The 26,924-nt window shown below is 37.4% G+C and overlaps 1 protein-coding gene across 1 annotated transcript in view; it reads left to right on the forward strand.

Moving 5' to 3' along the window:
• Positions 1 to 26,924, forward strand: part of cdkal1 (CDK5 regulatory subunit associated protein 1-like 1) — a 210,724-nt gene that overhangs the window by 89,542 nt on the left and 94,258 nt on the right. Inside the window, exon 8 of the mRNA XM_017409794.3 lies at positions 181 to 284. Within this exon, the coding sequence (XP_017265283.1) occupies positions 181 to 284 (104 nt within the window). The remainder of the gene's footprint in view (positions 1 to 180; positions 285 to 26,924) is intronic.

Below are 26,924 nucleotides of genomic sequence, written 5' to 3' on the forward strand. Positions count from 1 at the left end.
ATTCAGACTACAGAGCTAAAGCTAATATTTCTGAATACATGCTTAACACCTTTCAGTAAACTGCAATACATAACAACAGTATCCCAAATTACAGGATTAACATGGTTGTGTTTGTTCCTTCTTTTTCCTGCCAGCAGTGATGGTACCTTCTTTCTGTTTTCTCTGTTCATATTGTTCTAGGTGCCTGAATGCCTGTACCTACTGCAAGACTAAACATGCCCGAGGAGATCTGGCCAGCTATCCCATAGAGGAGCTTGTGGAGAGAGCCAGACAGTCTTTCCAGGGTAAGTGAATGCAGCTTCTTGTACACAAAGAGTCATTTTGTTACTTTGAATTTGGGTTTTTATAGGATGGGCCATGTGCAGACAGAAGGATATCCCAAACAGATACACTAATTCTTGATAAATATGGTGGTCAATGGGTATCTTGATAGGTGTCCATATTTCAGGGCGTCCAAAAGTGAATTTTGTTCCCGGTTCTGTGAGAAGTTGCAGCACGTTTTGTGTGTCCTTTTGAGAGGTGGAGGTTTTAGTGACACATGTTGATGTTTTTGTTCCTGGTTAGAAGGTCTGGCCAGTTGGCTGCAGCTCGGTGCCAAAGGAACAGCTGTTGTGCCTTGGCATCTGTTCCTTAAGAGCACACTCCCAGAATCCCGAGCTGCACAGGAGGCTTCCACCCGAGCCTCAGGCAGGTCAGACAAGGGCAAGTTTACACAGTGATAACCCGAGAGGCCGGCTATTTTATCTGGAAGCACAGGTGTTATCAGTTTAATGATTTGTGTATTGAACAGGATGTTGGCATATATTGTTATTGTAGACAAAAATCTGTCAGCCTTTAATATGGAGGAAAAAGATTTTACTGTTATTGTTTAACAATATCATTAAACACAAATTGTGTCAAATCCAGTTTATTCTAGTGCACTCATGTTTCCCAAAGAGACAATAAGTTAGGATTACTGTTATTATTTCATAACATTTTGTGAACATATTTAAATACTGGTCAAATTTTAAAATTCATAAAGATTTTTTATTTTAGTAATTTAATGTTGATGATAAAATCCTTAATTTCTATACGCTTGAAAATTTATCTTTATCTTTTCAGATTTATAAATACATTGTCTTAAATAGGATTTACAAATAAATTTAAAATGTACGTCTAAAAAGCAACCTAAAAGTTTTTCTTTTCTTTTGTTTCTGCTTCTTCTTAAAATCCTGTTGTACTTCTAAGCTCTTAGGCTTTGCTTTACAAAAGTATCTAAATAATTTCATTTTTGTTGATGCACACTTTTATCTGTATTAAACTCTTTTATTTGTTTTATTAATTTAGAATAAAAAAATTAAGGTAGCACGCAAGCTTTACTGTAAGGCAATGCCACTAGTTTAGATACTTATGCTGTATTACTATATAATTAGAAAATATTGTGTTTTTTACTGGTACACTTTGTAAGACGCATTCTGTTCTGCTAAAGGAGTGATGGCATAAAGATGAAACAGTCAGATTGAAAACTGTCTGAATTTATAAAAGGGGGAAACATAAAATAAACAAAAAAAAGTTTATAACCTTGTCAAGGACATTTCTTCCTAAAATCCTACCCAGAATTCTCTGAAACAGCTGCATTGCTGCCACTGCCACAGGCTGGTCAGTCAAGGGCAAACTCACCAGCTGCTTGAACCTTAGTGTAGGCTTATATGTGTGTGTGTGTGTGTGTGTGTGCTTATCACATGCGTGATGTGTGTGAAAATACATCTGACCTTTACACTTGTTTTAGGGAAGTTAGAAAAGGAGGGCATTCTGATATTTTTGGAAAACCCTTTTAGTCACAATGTTATACCTGCATTAATATCCAGCACGCACGGCTACAGTTTCCTTCTCAGCAGAAGTCACGAATATCAAGTGCAACTAAAATACAGCCCTGATGAAACCAATAGACAATAAATAAAAAAAACGAAAATCAAACCAGATGTTACAAGAATAACAGACTGCTTGTATGGGCTTTGCGTGTGTAAGAGAGAAACAAATGCACAAATTATTAATAACCCAATGCCACAACGTGTTACAAAGCAGAAAACTTAGATGTAGTTAGCTGATGTTTTCAAAACAGAGAAAGGGAAGTAGGGAAGACTGTTATAAACAGACGAGTAAGAACTAAAACTGAAATAGACACTGACAAAGAAATGAAGTTCTACTTTAGGTTCCCTGTTGTGTATTAGGAATACGGCCACATTCAGAAGATTACTATCCGCTTGATGTCAGAAAACCGTTAAGGCATTTTGTTTCTGCTGACAGTCACGCTGCCACTGTAGTTCCCTGATTCTTGTTGATAATATCTGCTTCTCACTAATGCAGCTATACATACACACACACACACACACACACACACACACTGACGTGCACACACTGGTGAGAACGATAAAGTTTCATGAGAAATAATTGTTTTATTCTGGAGGACTTTGAATCCCACACCCTCTGGCCGTCTAATGTATATTTTTGCTAACGTATATAATGTTTTTCACTTCTGTTGAACAAATAGAATCATCTCTCACCCTTATAAATAAAATGCAAACTTTTTTCCCCTTAAAATATTTTAGTTAGGTTTTAAATTACATTAGGGAAGTGCAGCGATGCCCCCTTTCCCCCTCTGTCTCACTCTATTAGCCACCTTTTTCTTATCTCAAACAAATTGAGTCTTACAAATAGACCCAGCAATTTGATTTACTGTTTGATGTATTTTGAATAAAAATAAGCTGCAAGTATGAATTGCTAATTTTGATTGGCCACTCTGCCAGTTTTAGGGCTCTTTTGATTGGTTTATCTCAGGGAACTTTGAAAGGATTTATAGGATTTATTCAAATGCGATTTGAAGTAAATAGCTCTCATTCCATGTGGAAAACTGAGGGAGAGCGTGAGTGCACAGCTTTTAGAGTAATCTGAATTATTCAAATGTGTGAATGTATAATTTTTAACATCAGAGGGGTTTGTTAATGCATGCAGGTAATGGAGGCTGTGAATGTCATCGCAAATGATAAGGTTGTGGGCGTGTATGGCTGTATGGGTGAGGAGTGGAGCGGTTTGTGTGTGTGTGTGTGTGTCTTTTAGTGACACATGGTGAGATGAAGAGTGTGGGTTGGCCTGGGTGTCAAGAGGAAAGTTTGGATCTTAAGGTGCTTATGTGTCTTAAAAACATTTTAGTACAGCCTCGCTATATATCAAAACTTTATCATCATTGCAATATCAATTTATGCTAAATCAGTACTACAAAGTACTGCATGGACTGCAGTAAATCATTGGCTATTATAGTTCAAGTGCCATGCATTCAAGCTCTGCACACATATAATATGTTTGGCCAATTCAATGGACTCTCTGTCCTTGGTGTCCAGACTCCAAAATACTAAAACACACACATGTTTATCCCACAAGGTTTATCACAACTGATATTGTCATCATAATATTCAAAATTATTGTAGTGGTATGTTTTTTAAAAAATTCTATTTCATGTAATGCTAATTTTAAGTATGAATTGTGTATTATATAAAGTTTTTCTGTATATGACAGTGTTGAGTGTTTGAGTTAGTCATTGATTTCCTCAAGTTCTCTCTACACACAAGCATCTTTGTAGCCATCACCCTTCTGGTCCATTGGCTCCGAATCTTCTGTTGTTTCTGCTCTGTTTCTAAGGTCCTCTCTCTCTCTCTCTGGGCCCATTTAGTTCTTTTTTTTAGCTGTCACCCTCTTATTTGTCTGTTCATTCCATTCTTTTATATCAACACTAATGACTAAAAAACAGTTTAATCAACATTCAGTGCAGCATAAATTGACTTTCCATTGGTCGGTGGTATTTATTAGATACAGCACTGATGGACATTGATGAAAAAACAACACATGAGCGCACACTCTACAGTCAGGTTTGCAGAAGTGGATAAATGCTCACTTATTCTATATAAAAATACAAGTTGATTGATTTAACTGTTCTGCAATGCGCAGCCTAGTCCACAGTCCAGTCTTGTCGTTGTAACTTGGAGGCTCGTCCCCTGGGAGGTATTGGTAGTTACTGGATGTATATCCAGTTCAGGGTTGTTTGTAGCCCCTTGTAGAGTTAACTCACTCCTACTGGTAAAAGGGAGAGAGTGAATCGGCTTGTTCATTGTGTTTGCTCGTCTTTTAAAACAGTTTAAACACATTGTTCTTCACATAAAAATGGTTACATTTTGCTTTTACAAACATTTCCTGTCACAAATTATTGAAAGACTGCTAATATTCTCTGTGTAAGGGGATCTTTTGATTTTAGGCAAAACTGATCATTGTTGTAAAAATACAACACATTAACAACTTTTTAAATAAATCTGTGTTACATGAAGTGTGCTACACTTTTTGTTTGTATTTGTTAGGAAAGATGTCGGTCAGATTGAGGTGCCAGGGCTGAGGGCTTTATTTTATATTGGGGGCTTCACATCCCACCGTGGCTGAGGCCTTGTCATTTACAACCGTCAGCAAAGCGTTTTTGATATAGCCCCGTCTCAAACAGGATGTGACGCTACTGAGATACGGACGCACCGCTATCATTCCCACATGACACACTGCATTAGTATGTCATGTGGGCCTTAGCAATCAGGACACGGCTTGGATTTAGTCTGAAGCTAAGGCTGCACTAATGAAAACAACTAAAATGTCATATCACCACAGTGTAAAAAAATATATTAGAATTGACACAGAGAGAGCAGTGTAATGCCTGGCACGTTTCTTTTCATGCACACGAAACTGACGATATAATTAGATTTTCAGACTAATATTGTCATTTTTAAGTCACAAGTTCTTTTTGATGATGTCTCGATATTCTGGAAGCAAAATAAACCCCTAATATCAACAGACATTGTCTGCTTTTGTTTCGTTTTTTCCTTTTCCCCCTCTAATTTCCACATGACTGCTGGCATTAGTGTTAAACACAGATATTAGCAGAAATGACACTGCTTAGTTTCTGGGCTCCAGCCGGATGACACAGATAGGCGCAGATAGACGGACAGATATAGGGGCTAGCTCGCTGGCTAGGGCCAACATCTGTGACAGGTGTCAGCTCCTGTTTACCTCTGCTGTTGCATCTATGCGACACATGGTCAGACGAGGCTGCCAAAGCCAGCCAGGAAGGATCCTCCTATGGCTGAGCGGATCATTCAGCTTTGTCAGGTTTCACACTACAGTTTAGTGCCTTTGAATTACACCTTGAATCGGGTCACGAGAAAAGGTCAGTGAACCTTTTGAAGACTATTGGTCGTCACCATGGGTAGAAGTTTGGTCATGCAGGAAACTAAAGGATATTTGACAGATTCACTGAGTCAAAACAGTAGCTGCAAACATTATCACAATTTTCTCCATAATATGGATTTGTGTGTATGGAGTATAGTTGTACATTTCCATTTAGGTAAACAAAACAAAGGAAATAAGATTAAAACTTAACTGAAACTTTAAATAGAGATGAGCAGAATGAGGTAAATATTGATAGATCATTGATCCCAGTTTAGTCACCAAAGTGCCATTTATTAGAAAGCAGTTGAAAACTGCTGAGCATGCAAACACACATTTTCTGCACACACATTTCTGCGTTCAGTCAAATTCATTATCCCCTGGAAGAGCTCTCACGGAGAGGCTAAAATGGATTTTCTGAATCGCTTCCAGGCCAATAACTCGCTGATGTTTCCCACCCAGACAGAGGGTTCTCCATGCGTGCTTTAACTGAGAAACAGTTCAGACTGCAGCAACAGGAAGACGCAAGCAGAGATCAACCATACATTATGTCACCAGTACTGTACCAAAGCTACAGGGAGCGATAACAAGTTGTGTGTGTCCAGAGCTTGACACAGAAACAACGAAACAGACGTATAAAGCAATGGCAAGGCAAGTTTATTTTTAGCTCCACGTGTTTAAACTGAAATTTAAGAAAGGAGAAATAAAACCACGTCTTACACTTTTTGTGACAATAAAGATTACCTTTCTATTTGTAAACTCGCCAGTAACAGAATGGGACACAGTAACAGAACTGTGTAATTAGCAGGTTTCTTTTTTACACCCCATATCTTAAAAACACAATAAGCCTAAACAAAGCATCCTAACAGGAAAAACAATGAAAATATGCATTTACTTTGATTGCACGATCTGTTCATTCACTTTGATAAGACTGATAAAACTTTTATTAAAGATAAATGATACAGTCCCAGTTAAAATCCATAGAATCTGTTGTTTCATAGTCTACCTCAGAAAGTCCGCTTTGATCAGTTTTATCACAGTAACCTTTTTTTTATAACTTCTCAAACACAGCACACGTCCTTTTATTAATGCAAAATATGACTACATCAAATGCAAACATGGCCATGTGCTGTTTGTGTGTAACACAGACACAAAATGAAGGAGCTTCGTCTTATTAGCTCCATCTTTGTTGTAAACCAATAAAAATGTGACGAGGAAAAAGTTCATTTTACCGCTTTTTTATGATTCGAGCGAAGCACCAGTGTGATGTTTTTATTTCATCTGCATGCACACACACTTGCTCGCACTTACAAACAGATTTTTTTTCCTGAGGCTGTCTCTTCAGGCGATGGTTTGTGTAACCCAGCTGCAGCCTCACCTCTACACCACTCATTATGCATGGACATGAGGCTCTTTGTGTGTTAGTGCGCGTCTGTCTGTTTATTCTCCGTTTGACAAGCTGAAAGCCACCGGGACTCCAAAAGAAACGAGAGCGGACTGTTATTTTCTTGTCTCGGTCCTTGTATCGTATTAAGTCCGTTTGCTGCGTTTGACTCCCAAACTTCGGCTAAAAACCGCTGCTGTCCTTCATTTGTGTCTGCGCCTCCGTATTCTGGTTTGACCTCTTTTAATTCTCTCCCCAGGCTGGACAAAAAAAGACAGCAGAGGGTGTTTTGTGTGTTGGGTGTTGGGTGTGTTTGCACTCTCGTGTGTGTACCGTCTTCCCCTGTGATTTAGTGCCAAGCTGGCAGCAGAGAGTAGTGAATAGGGGGCCCCTTTCACACAAAGAGAGCACATATACACTGACACACTCAGCGCAGCTCCCACTCAATGCCAGACTGCAGGCCACCAACCACACACCTGGCATGCTGCTATTATGTCACCAGTGTGTTGTGCGCCCGTGTGCACTTGTTTGCGTGTGTGTAAATGCGAGTGTAATTGTGTAAGTCCAGCAGACACCATCTGCTCTGTCCTCTGTGAACTTGTCCGCACCCCTCCTCTTTCTGTTCCACTTTACCCCATCAGAATAGTTTAAAACCTTTGACAGTCACCTTACTTTACAGACCTGCAGCATTTGCACTGAAACGTGTTTCTGTTTGTGCTGCTGAACGCCCTATATTCTGTTACATCTGTTTTCCTGGTATTTATTACTGTAAGGGCTAACATCTGTGCTCTCTGTAATGTATACTAAATCTGTAACTCTGCAAGACAAGAGAACTACATCAGCAATGATTTACTCCACGCATCGCTGACTGCACTGCATCCTGTATGTTTTACGTGAAAAAGTATCTCGAACCTCAATGTTTTTATATGCGTTCCCTTTTCTCATTGTAAGAGTTTGTTTTTCAGGCAGTAATTGCTTTCTGAAAAGGAAAGGCCTGAGGACATATGATGGAAGAAATCTAAACACCTGCAAATGAGGTGAAATAGTCTTTTATTTATTTATTTATTTCTTAAAAACATGGAGCTATTAATAAGATGTTACGGGCATTCACAAAAGGCATTTTGAGTTTTAAAATCGTCTTTATAAAACATCATTATTCCTTTTACTTATTTCATGTTTTTCCATGTTTCCTCTTCTCAGTCTGTGTTTTTCCTCCCCTTTTTCTTTCACCTAAAGGCTGAGTGGATTTTTGCTGCTGCACAACACCGTGGGGGAGGGGCTGGCAATTCCCTGTTCAGTCAATAGGTGGCAGTAGGAGACTTGAATTAATGTTCTGGCCATGTTCTCGACCTCGTTCTGTCTGTACACACACACACACACACACACACAGGCTCACACACACTCTGAGAGCTGGCCTGTGGCTGTTAAAGTGTTTAACTGCTGAAAGAACCTCTGACTCACATTTGGGTTTTAGTTCTTCCTCCTAAAATGTCCATGTTCCCTTTTTCTTGTCTGGTTGACATTCTTCTGCTCTGTCGTTCACACACCTGACTGTTTATGCAAGTCATAAATGAAAAACAAAAACAAAAAATTGCAAACCTTTTTCTGTTAATAAAGTTTTGTAAATATTTCTAATGATATCCCGTTCAAAGAATCGAGTGAAGTACTGACGTAGAAACATAGCAAAATAGAAAAACAACAATTTTATGAAACCGACATTTTATTAACATCACCTTTTAAATATAGGGCTTATATGTTGTCTATATACAATTTTTATCACCAGTTGCTCTTGCTTGTGTTTCCCTGATGTTTTGTCATCATGTTTCTTTTCTTTGTAATGACTTATATGAAGTGTTTTCCCTTCATTTTAGGTAATTTTTAACTAGATTTAGATTAGGTAAGTTCATGGGTTTCCAAGGAAAAATCCATATGCAGACTACAAAGTATTGTTTTGAGGCTGTAAATGTAAAGTGAATCATGGTACAGTGAACACACGCCAGAGAGAAAAAAAAAAGCAATGAAGAAATTAAAAAAAAAAAGCACAAGTGGCTTCATTCCTGAAGTTTGTCTGCTTTGCTTTGATGTCCAGACTTGGAACTTGAGAGGGTGGAGAGAGTCAAATTAATTGCTTTAATCTTCGCTGGTTTTTGTTTGAACACTTTCAGTCTGTTGGCAGTGCTAGAAAACCAGAGTTTCTTAGAAATCCAAAGGGATTAAAGTTCTGCATTCTGCCCGTTTCTCTTGAGGCATTCTGTTCGATGTGGCTTCCTGGAGTGGAGCACAAAAAACTTATTGACTGCGTGTGTTATAACAAGAAACATAACTTCTTTACATTCATCTGTTGTGGACCCAACACCTAATGCTTTAATTGATCATAATTACACTTAACACATATTTTGAGCCTCAATAGAGTACACAAGACCTTTGGTGTTCAATGTTTTGCCAATAACCTTTTGAGGTCAACTCTGTTAGCTAAATATCTCAAGAACTTAGGAAACACAACACTGGCTATGACACAGTCAGTTTTACAAATATTGAGCTAAAACGTTGTGTGGTAGTAGCTGAGAGTCATTTACAGCACATACTCATAGTGTGGCATCTCATGATATTGCACAAATTGTAATATTCAAGGTTTGACCAAAACAGCTACAACTCATATTTTTCATTTCTCAACAATAAGATGATCTTAGTCTAACACCATGACTTTAAAGACACTTGCAGAGTTTACACATGGAATGCCACTTCAATAAAAAATGAACTCAGATTGTGCTCAAATTCCTGTCAAATTCCTGTCAGCTCTGTGTCTTATAGCAGGGTGTAATCCGGTTCAGACTTGATTTAATTCAATATGTGTGGTGTTGTTGTCTGCAAAACTAAACTAGACAACCTCTGTGCAGCGCAAATCTTGCACACCTCCTGTGATCTTTGGTGCTTCTCTTAGGGGAGCGGGGACCTCAGGGGACTGCTTTGCTCAATGACACCACAAACATTTAGACACGTTATTCCACAGCTTATTTGCATAATTCATAAATGGAACTCTTGCTGGTTGAGCTACAGTTGTCAGATTTCCTTTACACAGAATTATCTTTGCTCCCTTTATAAAACAATAAAAGTTAACACAAATGATTACTTCATCTGTCTATTATAACTTCAGCACAAGTTCTTTATAAGCACTTCTTTAATTACCAGCAGATATAATAGTTATAGTTACTGCTTGTATTTCATATCCACATTTTATTTAAGGACAAGTTTAATTTGATCTCAGTAACAACCTGACATTTAAGAAACCCATTTTCTTTGTTTTCAGTTTTCCAAGATTGTGACCATTTCTTTGTACCACAGAAACACACATACACACACAAAACACTTAGCGTGCACACAAGCATAACCCACACATCACAATTAATTGGTTTGTCTACCTGTAATTGACTTGAACCTAACATCAGTGTTGTGATCAACACAACTCATTACCTGTTAAAAAAAACAACAGAGAACTCAAAAGCATGAGTCTAATGAAAGGCTGACAAGCAGGACTAAAAGTGCCAGAAAGAAAATAAAAAAGGAAACACAATTTCTGTTTTGTTAAAATAGATCTTAATAAATTCCAAGATGTGGTTGAATCTTTTTACAGTTTTTTAAATTATTATTATTGAAAAGCTTAAGCAAACTGTTTGTCCTTTCATTTACTTTTATACAGCTTATCCTGATCCAGGTTACAGGAGCAAGGATTTTCCCTTTACTTTTTTTTTTTGTAAAGGGAAGCTTTATTTTAATCCTTTGAAAGAGTCAGATAGAAACTGAATGTCAAACAGAGATTGAGATTATTTAGTCCTGGTTAAGAAAGTGGTAGGTTTGCCTCATTAATGCTCTTAAAAAAAACAAAAAGTCCATTTTCCTTTCTGAGTCCATTCCATCACCTTTCAGGCCATCTTGTTTCTATCCAAGTGTCTTCTCTGCTCTCTGTCACTGATAATACAGCTCGTCTTTGATCTTCTGTCATTTTCAGCTTATTCCAGCTTCTTTGCATTCACGATCATTCGGTTGTGGTTCAAATCAGTTGTGCCACCTTTTACTAAGTTTTATTTATAACAATCTCTGTTTCATTATGGTCTTCCCCCAGCATTTTCACAAACGATTACTTTCCCACATTTCACATGTCTGTTGGACCCTCCTCACTTTCTTTATTGAGCACTTCATGCAGAGAATTATTATCATATTAGCATTTAGATAGATAAATCATAGCACTGGTAATGAACAGCTGACAAGCAAATATCATCAAAACTTACTTTTTGTATATTAGAACTATTTGGGAAAGCCTGCAAAAGCATAAACACTGTAAATGTTTCACTTTTCAATTTGTGAATCACTTAAATGATCCATTGCATGTTAAGGGTTAGCGTTTCATATGTAGTAATATTCAATCAGATATGGTTTTAGCTAATTCTTTGCTGTTACACTGAGGCATAAATACAGCAAGACATATTTCTAAAAACTATTTGGCATTTTTACACCAGTGTTTGTACTTTTGGTACATATTTATATTAAATCTGCAAGGTTTGATTTCACACACTTTATAAAAGCACCCCAAATACATTTACATGTCATATGTTTATTTTATTCTTTGTTTTTTTTTTGTTTTTTTTTAGCTTTGCTTTAAACTTAATTTAGCAGAACTAACAGATGGTAATTAGTTTAAACAGACACATTTCACAGTTTAAACAAATATAGAAAGATAGATAGGATTCTTTATCCTTTACACTAATATCATATTTTTGTGCATGATGTTAAATTATCCACAAAATGTTCTCAAATATTAAACAAAGTTGAGTTTTTGTCTGGATCCAAATCACACTTTACTTGCGTAGGTCCAAATTTCCTTGAGCTGTAATGAATGTTTCACATTTGTAATTTTGATGCAGATTATTTACCAAAAAGTTTGACATGTCAGGCCAAGTGAGTCAGGGAACAACGTTAACCTGACAAGTACCTGAACAGCACAGGGAGGAACAGTGTTCAATGAAAACTGGGGTGACTCCTCTTGGTTTTGTATTTAGTGGAAAAGTATCTCAGGTGAAGGCACACAATCCCATAATAAGTGATCTGATGATAACATAAATATTCTAGTCTTGTCACACAAAAGAAAAATTATCGACATCAGAAAGAAACTCCCTTTATTTTTTGTAAAATGCGTTCTCCTATAGCTAAACGGAGAACTAAAACCCTCACATTGTGTCAGAGCGATTTGCAGCTCTGTGTTGTATTTGTGCGTTCGTTTCTGCGTGTATTTTGTCTCCCTCTGTGGTATATATTTTGATACCATCAGGGGGTCTCTTCACACCCCCTGCAGGAAGCAGTTCTCACATATTGGACCACCCATGGTCATAGCCACGGGCCCCTAGTGTTGGGTGACATGAAATGACTACAGGGAGACAGCTGATGCACATTCACCATCATATGCAAGCGCACGCAGACACCTCAGGAGAATGTTCTGCAAACGCAGACAACTATTGTGTGTGTCCTCTAGTAAATGTTCCCTGAAATTATTTTAATTCAAACCTTCTCTTAATGCTTTAGGTTGTACATGGCATTGACCCTTATTAGCCACCTTTATTTTGTTTCTGCCATAATTTCGCTATTAAATGAAAGCGATGTCTTTCACTGAAAGTAGCAAAAATCCTGTTAGTTAGAAACTGTTTCTGTACTCAAAGCCAGAGAAATGTGCTAAAAAATAACAAAAATTAGATGTTTGTGTTTGTCCTCATTAAAGGTGGTGATCATACAAATGCTGTGAGATTTGTTATTTGTTATTCTCTAAAGCAATAATTTAGATTTGAACAACTAATATCTTACCTGTTACAGATATCCCTTTGAACAATCTCAGTTTGAAAAAAAAAAGACATTTATTCTGACCAGACTGATGAGTCAAAGACTATACATAGTAGAGCCCAGACTAAAGTGGATTGCTGCCGTATCAAACAAATTAGTTGCTGTTTGTGCCAAACACTATTTTATGAACCTTTACATCACTGTCAATTTTTTACACAGTTATTCCAGCATAAATATTGTGATATTGCTGCAGGAAGTGCCCCAGGTGTTACAGCTAGCTGCTGTTGTGGCTATTGGCACTTGCAAATGACTGTAGAATTTTATGTAACTACGTAATTCAGCATTGACAATAAAGCTTATAAAACGGAGTTTGCATGAGCTGGTTTAAACTTCTTGAGATTGGAGGTTGTTTTTTTTAAATTCAGCTGTAGTCCACTTTGGTTTAGACCCTACTTAAACTAGCCTTTAGGTAATCAATCTGGTCAAAATTAAATTTTATTTCTCTGAACTAAAGTCTTTGAAGAAGCTATTTACAGCAGGCAATACATTATTTGTTCATAACATTTCCACAGAACTCTACTGCATTTTTCAGGTATGCTTTGTCTTCTGTAGTTAAAACATCCAATTTGTGCTACAACATGGCATATTGGTTGATTTCAAATTTAATGAACAAACAAAAGACAAAAGTCAATAGTTTAATCCTCAACATTATTATATAACAGTAAAAATAATGTAATACAGCTTGCCATGACAAAAATAAAGCTCCTAAACTTCCTCCTCCAGCTGATGAAAAAGATAATCCCACATCCAAATCTGATGTGACATCAACAATTACTAACATCTAATAAAGGCCACGTCTCTTTTTACTGTATTTATCTTTGACCAACTTTCTTGGCACAGGTAATTAATGCATCTCCAACTCTAAATATGACGGCAAACTTCAATGAACTTGGAACTGTAACAGTTTTAAAACTTTATATTAGTTGTACAAAATCCGTTAGGGATTGTTTTGATATTTGAATGAAATCTGATCTTCATCCAATATGCTATTCAAATAATGAGAGCTTGTCTACTCATTGTGTATATTTAGTTTGCAGTGCTTATCAGATGGCATGTTCTTGCACAGTATGCAAATCAAATAAGTGGGTGGTGAGCTGGCATTGTCAGCTAAACCAAGCAGGTGTAGGTTTTGTACTTTTGCTACTTAAATATGAAAGGTTCTTCTTTTAAATGCAAATGTTTAACATTGTTGTTTTGAACAGTTTAGTCAACAGGAAAGTTACCATTTAACAAAGCAACGGTAGTGCAGACGTTTTCTTCCTCAGTCGATGCAAAGTACTGAAGTGTCTTGTTTTATGTTTTAACATTTTTTACTGTGTTGAAGTTTTTTTTTCTAAAACCCAGCAACATAAATACTCAAAAAATATTAGAAGCTGAAAAGGTAAGTGAAGTTGATGAATCTGATATTAAAAAGCAGGGGGACATTTCAGTAAAATGTAGAGTGAAAGTCCTAATTAACAGTTATGAAAGTAGAAATACAAAAAAAATTGTTACTTTGAGTTCAGAGTTCTAAAAATACAGATCATGGTGGTTGTTAAGCCATAATAAATGCTTTAAAAACTGGGGAGTTTCCATCAGCAAGAAAAGGAGAGGAGAGATTTCTCTCTAAAACAAGCTTCCACAGTTGGTTACATGTCCACACATGTCAGGACATGTCTGCAAAATTCATCTGTGTGTGTCAGTGTGTGTGTGTGTGTGTGTGTGTGAGTGTTGCAGTGTGGCCTTCTGCTTCAGTAATCTCTGTGCAGTGATGTATATTTGCCTCATCATAGAACAGAGGAACACTTTTCACAAAACCCTTCAAGCTGGGACTTATCCACCTACCCAACCATCTAGCCACCTCGGCTGAGGTGGCAAGGGCATTGAACCCCCCGCCCCCTCAAGCGCCTTTGTGCCGCGAAGCAAGGCAGCACCAAAGCCGTCACGGTTGACATGTGAAAAAGAGAGCTGGCTTTGCGGCTCATAAATGTGATGAAGTAATGGCATGTTGTCTGTGCGATCACCCGGTCGCAGGACAAAACAACAACAAACAGGTTAATTACAAAGAGAAGATTGATGATGACGCTCAGCATCTTTCTATTTGATTTTAAAAATTAGTCATTCACAAAGAGAAAAATTAGTTAATTTGTCATAATTTGAAAATGATACGAGGGAGACGGTCGTCACACATTTAATGCGTTGCGCTCCACGTCAATGTTGTCAACTTCTAGGTAAAAAAAGTAGCTACTGGCTGTCCTAAAATTCGCTAGAACTCACTAGATGGTGTCATCACCTAATTTGCATTGATGGCCATTGAAGAATAATGCTGTGGGAGAGACAAAAAAGAACCCAAAAAAACCCATCCATCCATCCATCCATTTATTGTCCTCCGCTTATCCGGGGTCGGGTCGCAGGGGCAGCAGCCTAAGCAGGGAGACCCAGACTTCCCTCTCCCCAGCCACTTGGGCCAGCTCCTCCGGGGGAATCCCAAGGCGTTCCCAGGCCAGCCGAGAAACATAGTCCCTCCAGCGTGTCCTGGGTCTTCCTCTGGGCCTCCTCCCGGTGGGACGTGCCCAGAACACCTCACCAGGGAGGNGTCCAGGANGNATCCTCACCAGATGCCCGAGCCACCTNAACTGGCTCCTCTCGACGTGGAGGAGCAGCGGCTCTACTCTGAGTCCCTCCCGGATGACCGAGCTTCTCACCCTATCTCTAAGGGAGANCCCAGACACCCTGCGGAGGAAACTCATTTCAGCCGCTTGTATTCGCGATCTTGTTCTTTCGGTCACTACCCAAAGCTCGTGACCATAGATGAGGGTAGGAACGTAGATCGACCGGTAAATCNGAGAGCTTCGCTTTTTGACTCAGCTCTCTCTTCACCACGACAGATCGGTACAGCGCCTGCTTCACTGCAGACGCTGCACCAATCCGCCTGTTGATCTCCCGCTCCATTTTTCCCTCATTCGTGAACAAGGCCCCGAGATACTTAAACTCCTCCACTTGGGGCAGGACATCTTCCCCGACCCGGAGAAGGCACTCTATCCTTTACCCCCAGCTTAAATAGGTTTAGAACTACAAATGAACTTTTTATTTTTGTTTTACTTAACGTCACAGTTCCAACCCTCGTCCTTTATCCACGCTTGGGACCAGCAAAAGTGACCCAAAAGAGACACTCAAAATTTTTACTTTTACATCCCATCATGAATTGAGTGGCGCGATTCATTTAGGGTCTGGATGCGGTGGGGTGAATATTTCCTGCTCTGACTGCAGCTGGAAGGAAGCTGCAGGAGGACTGAGCCACCTGTGAGTGCTTTGAGACGGAGACGGCCCAATGGCTGCTCCCGCTGCTTGTTGGTAAGATTGATACTTGCTTTCATGTCAGAGTTTCCAAAAAGTATCCGTCAATACCGGAAAACAATCGCTAGATTTGTCGCTAGTAGCTTTTTATTTTTTTTAAATAGATGCTAGAGGGGTCTGAAAACTCGTTAAATATAACGACAAAGGTTCTCCCCACCTCTTTTGGTTCTGCCATGGTCACTTTATATCTGCAAGCTCAAGGCTATGCGGGATGTGGCCAGTTCCATCTGTGATTTGTAAACCGTCAGAGGCAGCAGAGAGACGGACTGGTCTCTGCGGCCATTTTGTAGGAATGCTTTGTGAAAGCACTTAAGGAAGGAACTATTTTATTTTGAGAAGAAAAACAGAAAGAATGGACACAAATGCAAAACCTATTTTTAGAAAAAGGTATTTTCCTGAAGCGTGAAAAAGAAAAGATTAAATCAGACAATCAACAGGTATTAAGAACAGGCAGAAAAACCAAAGTGTGTATGCCGGTGCTCTTTTTCATGGCCTTCATCTGGACATGAAGCGTGTCATGGATCCACATAGAACTGTGGAAATGGGAGCACATGGCTGCTGAGTTTATAAGCATGAGCCAACAAAATAGGTACCAATGTTTACAGATTCTTCACTCAGGACAGTCCTGAGATACAAACACAATGTTTCCGTTTATAGCAGCCTTTTGCTGTCAGTGGTTGAAGGAAGTTGGGAGGAGCACTAAGGACCTCGAAACAGGTGTGGTGGTAACAGAAGATGAATTCCTGGCAAAAGCAAGAGTTAGCCACTTTCTCCTGGTCTGGGAGCAATACAGGCTGGTAGTGGACTGGTTTAAGGTAGAACTGTTGTTTTTAGGATGATCTCCCCATATTCTGGATAAAAACACTGCATATTGTAGTTTATCTAAGCCAAATTAATGATCAGAAGTAAAACGGTGAACCAAAAGTTATCCTAACAGTGAAGAAATGTTTTTCCTATGTTTTTGTGTGTTACTATCTTCTCACGCCCGTCTCTGGCGTGTTTCTCCAGTTCCTCAGCAGAAGAAGTCACTAAGTATTTCATTTTGATTGGACAGTCTGTCACCAAAACCACAGCCACATTCAGCTGCAGTCACGTTTCAGAATGTATAACTAATTATTTTCAGCCACAGCAGCGATGCCTCTGTCTGTCTTATGGAGCCAACATTTCTGTAAAACCTTTTGCCTAGTACCTAAAACATTCAGATAGATGTTTAATTTATTTATTCATTTTTTGTGTATTAAAAAACTTTAAAAAAAAGCTACAGTTGTGGAACAGCACATATTTGAACATATTCATCCAAAAATGAAAAACTGCTTGGTGCAGTGCAGCGTCTCTATGGGTTGGTAAGCAGTTTACTGCATCCTGTCTGAAAAGAGCTAAGCTTGTCTGGTGGGTGGAGTTAGTTTATGAGTAAATAAATAAAGATTTAACATGTGGATTGTAGTGTGTCCCTTGTGGCAGATTGGATCAGTGGCCCAGCGGATGACCTATCTGTTTCTCAGCCTTGCCATTCAGTAAACAAACCACAGTAAATTTTTACAAAATGCTAATATGGGAAATGCCTCATATGCTTACATAAAAATACTAAGATGTACATATAGTACAATACTTTATTATTACATGCATGTTATTTAAATAAACTAACATTACAACACGCACACACACAAATGCAGAGTTGTTAAATGCTTTGCTACACTAACTAACTTTATGAATATACAGACACACTACACACGTCAGCTAAATGAAGTAACAAACACAAACATGAGGCCTGCTGGTGGCTGATGAATATATTAGCATAAATACTGACCAGACATATTATTATTTATCAAATTAATGCCTGCACAGACCCACATGTTCACACGCAACACAGTCACACAGCGCTCACAGAAATTAGGTCAACAGCCTCGAATTGAAAGGAGTTAAATCTTATTATGTCTGATTAATAACACAACTGTAGTGAAATATGTGCACGGTTGTGTGTCAGTCTAGATCCTGTTCATCTTTTGAGATTGAAAATATTTGTGTGTGTGAGTGTGTGCGTGCATATGTGTGTGTGTCCACTGTCTTGACTTCTTGACAGCAGATATGAACCATTACCACTTCAATGACTTTTTAATAGGAACTCATTTCCATATATAATCTCAGTGTTGAGACGTATATGTGTGTGTGTGTGTGCACTTAAAGCCCGAAGCATTTGCAGTTCCTGGGGTCTCTGAATCAAACAGAAATGAGATCTGCCCTTGTAGCTTTCTTTGACTCCCTCCTCACTTACACTCTCTGTAATCCAATCGTCCCTTCAGCCGGCTGTCTTTCATTTAACTTCAAGTCATTGGCTTTTAATGTTGCACAATACAAGTTCATTATCTTATGGATTGACATTGGGTCGGTTCTTAAGACACTAGGATTAGTCCTTGTTTCGTATGGGTTAGTTCATCGGAAAGTGCTGTTTTTTTTTTTCTGAAATGATTTTATAAACTGATAAATTAGCAGACGAATGTATTCAAGTGTTCCTGTTGTAAGAGTTTGATCTTTAACTTGTTTTCCTCTGCTATAACTCTAACATTGAGACACTGAAAACTTTCATTTTTGACAGCATTTAACAAGAAGTATTTAAACATTGCTAATCGAAAAACAATGTCTTCTCACACTATTGCTCTCATTTATCATCTCTTATATGTGATCCATTTTTTTATTACACATGGGCAATCTAGTTAAACAGTTTAAGAAAAGGAACACACTTGTTTGGGCTTTTTTTATAAACTGTCATATGCACTCATTTCTTGCTTACACATTTATGGTGTAATAAAATATCTACTCTCTATTTGTACCAATTATGCATCTTGCCAACCACTCCTGCTGCTTTACAATTTCTGTTTTATAGAGACCTCTTCATGAAAGGAAGACCTCTCTATTGTAAGGGCAGCACTTTAACTTCAGTATATCTTCCTTGCCCGTTGAAGTCAGAGCTAAAATACAACATTTGAAAAGTATCGATATTAACTGTGCAACTTAGCAAAGCATTATAAACTCTGTAAAACTCTTACATTACATTTTTACCAATGACACATTATTTTTTTTAACTTTTATTTATGTGCACAATATTCTATGACTTCTGAATTGCAGCTACAGTAAGCATCGCAAAGATTATTTCTTTGTTCCTTAGCCTTGTTGTAATCGTTGCCTGTAGTTTTAGGCAAGACACTGGAAGTAATTCCTGGAGCCATAATATTGTGAATGTAGCACTTGTCTTGTTGCACGAGAAGTGGCTTTCCTAAATGGCACAAATGATTTTTAGTAAATTTCCACAACACACCAACCGACATATTTATAATTACAAATGCCCCACATCAAGAACACTGAATAAATTTGACTAATTCCCACTGAACCCCTCTCAAAAATTGCCCCATTGTTTGTTGAAGTCTATACTGTTCTTAGCCAATTAGATCTCAAAATCAGAACCATAAACGTTCAAACACAATAGAACCACAACTGCATCACATATTCACTACTTAGGCTTAATATTAGTGCCTCGAGGCATTGTAATAACTAGCACAAAACTGTTCTGAATTAAAGCAGCCTCTCCCTCTTGTCACTACAACATGATTACAAGTCACCCTCCCACTTCTTTCATATGCTTCATTGTAATGTACATTTTAAGTATCGTCTGCAACACTGTTTTTGCTGTTTTTATTGCGCTTGCTTTTAAATCAAAAGGCTGAACTAAGCTCACATTGATCACCTCCACAGATTGGGGCCACTCTAGCCAGTTGACTTAGCCGCCTCGAATACTTTATAACTTAACAATCTAAGAGTTTTCTTAGATAAAAACAGAAATATACAGTCTTAAATATCACACACATATACAGCTGATGCCTGCATTTATCTAATAAGCCAATGAAGTCAATGTATTTGTTTTTTTCATTTAGACTCTTTCAAAACAGAGCTCTCTGTAGTAAAAGGTTGTAATTCCTAAACCTCTCATGTGTTTTTGTTATTATATTCATTACCCCAGGCCTAAATTAATTTACTCTAGTGCCCAAATATTTTTGGACTCCATTGTGTGACGAAGATTCATTCACAATTTATGAACTTTTTCTTATTAGTAAAATAGATTTGACAAACCTGCTTTTTTCAGTTAACTTCAGATCTAGTTTGACTTGGTGTATGAGAGCATAAAAGGAGTGTCACGTATCAAACTTATATGTCCACTTACATCAATCCTGTCATGTGTGTGTCTGTGTTCAGCATTTCAGTCAGTTAAAGGGATGTTTTGATTCCCTGCAGATCCATATGTCTTGCTTGCAGCAGTCCATCTGCTTTAGAAGCTCCAAAATAAGCTTCTGTTTGACAACACACACACACACACACACACAAAAACCCCCATTAATGATACATTAGCTGATATACTGTAACTTCTTTCTCTTTTTAAACTTTTTGTAAATATGCACACTTACTTGCATTAATGCAGACATTTTTGTTTTCCACACATGTTTAGATGCTGAAATGTTACAACCTCCTTCTCAATTATCAGTTATCTTTGATATATCTATACTGATGTCTGACCCATAAATGCTATACCATGCTTTTCTTTTTATATATACCACACATGACCTAAATGGGTGCACACAGACACACTAAAGCTTTGATGCATCTAGACATTCTAACTCATCCACAGGCGCACACAAAAGGTCATGTTTATAGTTTCAAACTGTGTGTGAAAGTAGGTTAAAGCTGATTTTTTTTGTTATTTGAAGGATTGCGTGGGCTGCCGATTAAGTCACACATGCACATTCACACATGTGGACACACACATGCCTGTGCATTATAAACATGTCAAAAAGCATGAACATATGCATGTAGTAAGTAAACTTGCCTGAGAGAGGATGATTGCATGTAAACATGTGTGTCGGGTTAATCCACGATGATTATGCTACCTGCCAAGACACCCACACACCACATCAACAGTTACAGTCATTGCTCTAAATTAAGCTGGTTAATTACAGCAATTAAACTCTCGTGTGTGGTGTTTGTTCACAAAGTGATGTAAGTTAGTGCGATGGGTGTGTGTTTTTGCGGTGTGGAGCTGTTCGAGTGTTTAAAATATTAGAAAAGTTTAAGAGTTGAAGGGGAGAGTTATTCAGTTTAAATTCAAGGAAAAAGTTATTTTTGAAAAACCAAGCCGATAAATTAACATGCATGTGTCTTCAGTGACAGAACCATGGTAATTATGTAGGCCAATCCTTCAAAGCAGAGGTTAAAAAGGAGACGAAAGCTGCATAAACTATACTCCTAAAAAAGTTAGTGTTCCTTAGTCTTTTACAAAACAATAAATAAATAAATAAACTGTCTGAGTGGGTGGGTCACATTAAAAAGGAATAAGAAGAAGCTGAGCTGAGTGGTTTATTGAAAAGAGTCAGTGATTCATGGAGATGACAAGTCTAAAAAACTAACAACATCCGCTTCTCTCCTGTGTGCCTGTATGAGACTTGGGAGGTTTACTGTGGAAGAAGATAGCCAGAGGGAAGCAATTGGTGGGGGAAGGGAGAGGAAAGACTAATGTGATTGAAGGTCAGACAGGCCTTCCAGTCACTGGCACTGTACAAAAGTGTTGCTTGGTTATAATTGAGGTTTATGTGTGTGTGTGTGTGTGGTTCATGTGATGGGGAAGCAAGTCTTTTCTTGAAAAGATTATCATTTAAACCAACTATTGTATTTTATTATTGCACGTCTTTTAGACAAATTCTGTTTTTTGTCTGATGCATTTTCTTGTAAAACAAAAGAACTGGTAAGTCCAAGGAGCAGCTTCTGTTAATGTCATCACTTTGCATTTAAGAGATAACTGTTTGCTAGAAAAGTAATTGTAATGCATTTTCATTCAACTAAATCTAACAAACATGAACTAGCTGGACTTAACATAAAAAGAAGTCTAATGTCTGAGTTTTTATAACAAACATAATGTGGCAAAATGTCCAACACAGACATACAATTTTGATATTTTATTTTAAAATACAAAGCAATCACTGAATGAAGGCTATGGGGATTTTTTGTACAATCTCCTATTGATAAACCATTGTCTTTTGGTCCATTTGGTTATTTTTCTATGCATGCTGTGTCTAAATTTCAAAATATGTACTCCCACCCTGTTCTTATTACCGTTATGGTTTTTTTCACTGCTCCCTTTAGGATTATAAGCACCCAATTCACAAGGTATCAAAGTAGCCACAACCTATGATGCACCAACCACTGTGCATCAAATTGCTGTTAACAAAACATAGTGCCAAACATTTTATTCAAAGTTGAGGTTAGTGTTTTTTCTTTTTTGTAAATCTCGGCTTTTCAGATTTCCTTAAATAATATAATTGAAAACTGTCATCATTATTGTTGAAGTGGCTTTTGAAGTCAAGATCAAAACACTCCTCTTTGTAAGACTTTGGCAGTGTCTGATAATTTTCATACATATTGTTTCATAATCCAACAGTATTAATTTGCTTTATCCTATATTTAGCAGAATGTTCAGTGTTGCCCTTGAATTTTTTCACCTCCTTCATGATTAACTGTTATGTTGTTGGCGTAATATTAATAGGACACCTCAACCAACAGAAAGTAAGAATCACAGCTTGTTTAAGAAAATATCTTACAAACACTGTTTTTGCTGATGGCATAGTTTAACATTTCTAAGGAAATGCGGGATGTGCATCTTTACCACACACATTTTCAGCTTTATCTTAACTGGAACACATAACTTCCAGGTGCTCATTGAAAGGTCACAAAGACAAAGTTCATATACGTTTTTCAAACTGTGTGGTGAAAAATTGTTCATTGTACAGCACCACTAAGGAATAAGCATCACCAAATTGGCAATAAAAACCAAATATCTGACAAAGTCCTGTAGACATTTAAATGTGTTTTGGATGAATAAAACAATGTTGACAACTCTGTTGACAACAATATTCAAACAATATTCTTTGGAGCATCAATATATTCATTCTTATACAATGAGATGGCATCACAATAATCCTACAACAGAGTGGACCACAAAAGCTTTCTGAACATGTAGGATAGGAGTTAACCAGAGAGAAACCAGAAGTAACAAGTTGCGGTTGTTCAAAACATAAATTGGAGTACAACCTCTTAAAGACTGCCCAAACATCAACCTAAAGGTTTTCTGTTCAAATGAGGCCAAAACTCCAAGGTTGGCAAGTAGCACAGACTATTATCCCAACAATACCACCTCCAAAGCAAAGTACAGTGATTGCAAGGTTTATCAAGGTTTATGAGTTCTTTCACATCTGTAAGAATGTTTCTTTACAAAAACATGTTCGTCTTTCATATAACATGGACTACGATAAAGGTTTAGATAAAGGCTTTGTTAAAGCAACAAAATGGCTTGATTGAATATATTTGCTTATCTTAGAATGACCAGAGCCCATACATTGTGATTTTCTATCATATGACATAAAGAAAACTGTTTACTAGCAGACCTCAGTTTACTCAAAGGAGCTGGAGAAATTTAAATTTTACCTTGAGCAATGGACACAAGTATTAATGTTGATGTGTGCCAGGTTTAAAGCAACAGATACCGAGAGTCTTTCAACTGTAATTGTTGCAAAAAGGAGTATTAAAAAGTATTAAAATCATGTAAGTGAATACTTAAGCATGCACTTTTTTCTTTATAATTTTGGTTTTTGTCTTGTTTCTTATTAAAGAAAAAACATTTTAAATTAAACTAACTCTACAAAACAGTGAACAAAACAAACAAAAAACCAAAGGAAGTGAAGTCTGTTGTTAAATGTCTATACTGTGACACGCACCATTTCTTGTGTGTTAACTAGTGTCATTGGAAATGAGGTTGTCATACAGTTTAATGTGATTATATTTATGTGCATCTAAAATATAATTTGCACTACAGCCTGTGGCAGCCAATCAAAATGCACATCATGTCAAAAAGATTAAGATAAAAAGGATGTTAAACCCACGCATATATGAGAGTGATAAAGAGATACTAAATCCATTCACACAATTCATATATAACACAGTTGTAGACACAAACAGACAGTGGGGTTGAAACCATTTAGCTAGATACGTTCATGCAGTAGCTTGTTTTTCCTTTGTATTTGATCCAAAATGTGGAAAACCTAATGAAAAGAGTGTTAAAAACATATAATGTTATTCAGTTAGTTTCAGTAAAGTTAGTTCCAGCAGCAGAGGCTTAGTATTCCTGACAGAATATATTCTTTCAAATGCTTCTTTGGAAATTACAAACTCTGCTGGCCTCAACATTGTTCTTCAGTTTGTTAGCTTTTCACAGACCACCTCTGTCATGTGTTGGATGTCGAGCTTCGCCACAATCTTTGTTTCATTCCCTTTCATCATGGCATGCACTCATTATTTTCATTTTACCTACATAATGCCAGTAAAGTCATTTCATGGAGCTCCCCCACAAAATGTAAACAGATCCAGTTGTAATTCAGTTTGTGTACATTCTGCCTTTTGTACTGGTCCCAGCTATGTTACGTTTAAGACTGTGTCATAGCCAAACGATATAGTGGATTGTGGAACTGATCATTTTGTTTTTAAGTTGATTTCCCTGTCTTGTCTCACTTGTAAACCCACTGAGAACATCTCAAAAGTGAGATATTCTTGTCTGACCCAGAGCCCTGGCTCCGTGCCTGAAGAAACTGAGATATCTTTAGGCTCCCAGAAGTTATAGTGAAAACGACATTCGCCCTGCCACACGCTTGCTCAGCTTCCATTGGCTCACTAGGGTATCAGCTATAGACTTTCATTTATTTTTCTTCAGATTTATTCTAACCCCTTCTTAAACTTTATTTTGACATTCAAAAGCAAGTCACGAATCTCTAAAACCCCTTTAAAGTTGTGAGGATTGGCCTGAATATCTTCACAAGGCAGAAATATTCTCTTTGCTGTAGGCAGACAAACTAACCCTACACACAAGCACACAGAGAGCAAACAAGCATTTGGCAGAGAATTGAAGTGATGATTGTTTGATTTGTGTATTGCATGGTCAGGCATACTGATGTGTTATTCTTGGACAAAGACAAATGGAAGTTCGTCATAATACAAAATGTTTCCTCACTTTCCCTGCCGGTCTCTTTGTCTTTATATTGTTCCAACCCTGAAAGCCTGAACCCTATACAGTGTAGTTCCTTCACTGCTCATGTATTATTTTCATTATATTTATACTTTCATCTTTAGTCCGTATTTTTTCACATAGTGTTGCACTGCTTTTGCATTGATCTATTTAAGAGTTTTTAGTATTAATAGCTTTAAGACGTGTCTAGCCCTTGGCCTAGAAGGGTGTGCAATATCAACAAATACAAAACTCGTTTTTTGATAGATAAGAACAATAATTTTATATTTTTGTATACTTCATTTTATCTTAAAACTCTTATTTAAATGACTCATTTGGTGTTAGGATTATGAGCCAGGGTCAGCAACTGAACAGCACCACCAAAACTTTCACTGTCTGGCTACATTAAAGATACTGAACCAGCTCACATGCTCCACATTATTCTCACCAACTTAATCAGCTGTCCACACAGGAACAGTTTTTACAAATATGCTAAAGTTTTATTGTTTCAGCCTTGCATTCAGAACAGCTTTCTTGGAGCCCCAAAATGTTCATTTCCAAAAACGATTTCCAGATCTTGTGATATTGTTTAGACAGCCTAAATTTAACCTTTTTTAAAAAGGATGATATCATAGCCTCACCTCTGATCTAAGGGTGTCTTCTTCCTCTTGTGTTTACATTTCACACCCAGCAAGCAAAGGTTTTATGTACATGCTTCATGCTTGGTTTTCTGTTTTAGTGTATTTTGATGACATTGTTACAACACCACGTATAGGCCTGGTAAGGTTACTTTAGCGTTTTAGGTCTTTTTTTTTTGGTGTTTTTGTGTGGCTATAGACCTTTATTTAAACCAAAGGATATGTTTAGAAATGAAATATACCTTTTGTTGAGTTTTTTTTTTTTTCAGTACAAAGCTTCAATGTAATACCAAAATATGCTATTAAACAGAATGGATGCCTCCTATTAGGCACAAGGACTTCTGATGAAAATTAGCCTTTGGCTAACTCAGGCACATTTACAGTTTAACTTGTTTAAATGTTTATCAGTGTCCCTTTTTTTGGAAATAAATAAACACACAATGTTATTTTTAAACTTTAGCTTTGAATTATTTATATTAATGAAAATAATTTCAATTTAATAAATGTATAGTAGCTGTCTTTTTTTTAAATTTATTTTTATTTTTTTTAATGTTCGCTCTGTACCACTGCAGCCTTTCTGTGAAATGCGCCCATAGGAAGCAGCTGTACAGCGTGTATCAGACCAGATAGAGAAAGAAGAACAAGCAGGCATTTCCTGATGGCTACCTTTCCTGTATGTCTGGCCAACAATAACACCATTGGCACACCTAATAAAAAGGAACTGAGAGGCAAGCCAAAGGCCAAATTACTGGGCAGGTTATTGAGTTTATCTGGAGATCTACATCTGCCTGTGGCCTTGGGTAAACATGAGACTTTTCCAAAGCATCCTTCTCCTCTAAACATAATTAACAAAGAAGTCACCAAAAAAATATGTGATAGCAGACAATACACATGCTTACTAATCTCAGCAGCATTGTGTTGGTGGAATCTCAGGAATTTTGTTTTTATGGAGAAACTAATTCAGCTCTTGGACCAAATTAATACAGGTCTGGCCTTGCATATGCAACCACTTTGCCAAGACTCCATTGGGACAGACCTGTTCCATTAAAAAAAATGACTGCTGATGTGCTAAATGTAGGAAAATAATCACTCCCAGGATGCAGATGATGCAGTCAAAGGTCTTGACATGGCAGTTAGACTGGCATAATTCCTCCCACACAAACTGACATTTACTGCCAGGAGAATTTCTCTCCACTCTCTTTTAGGATTAAAATATTCCAAATATGACAAACTATGGATAACAAAATGTGCTCTGGCAAAGCACTTTAATTATGTTTTAACAGAGATTCTCTTTAATTATGAATAATTGTAGAGGGTAATAAAATGTCCCTGCATGGAGCTTGACCTAAAGCTT

The sequence above is a fragment of the Kryptolebias marmoratus genome, linkage group LG16 (assembly GCF_001649575.2).
Source record: "Kryptolebias marmoratus isolate JLee-2015 linkage group LG16, ASM164957v2, whole genome shotgun sequence".
Classification (NCBI taxonomy): Eukaryota; Metazoa; Chordata; class Actinopteri; order Cyprinodontiformes; family Rivulidae; genus Kryptolebias; species Kryptolebias marmoratus.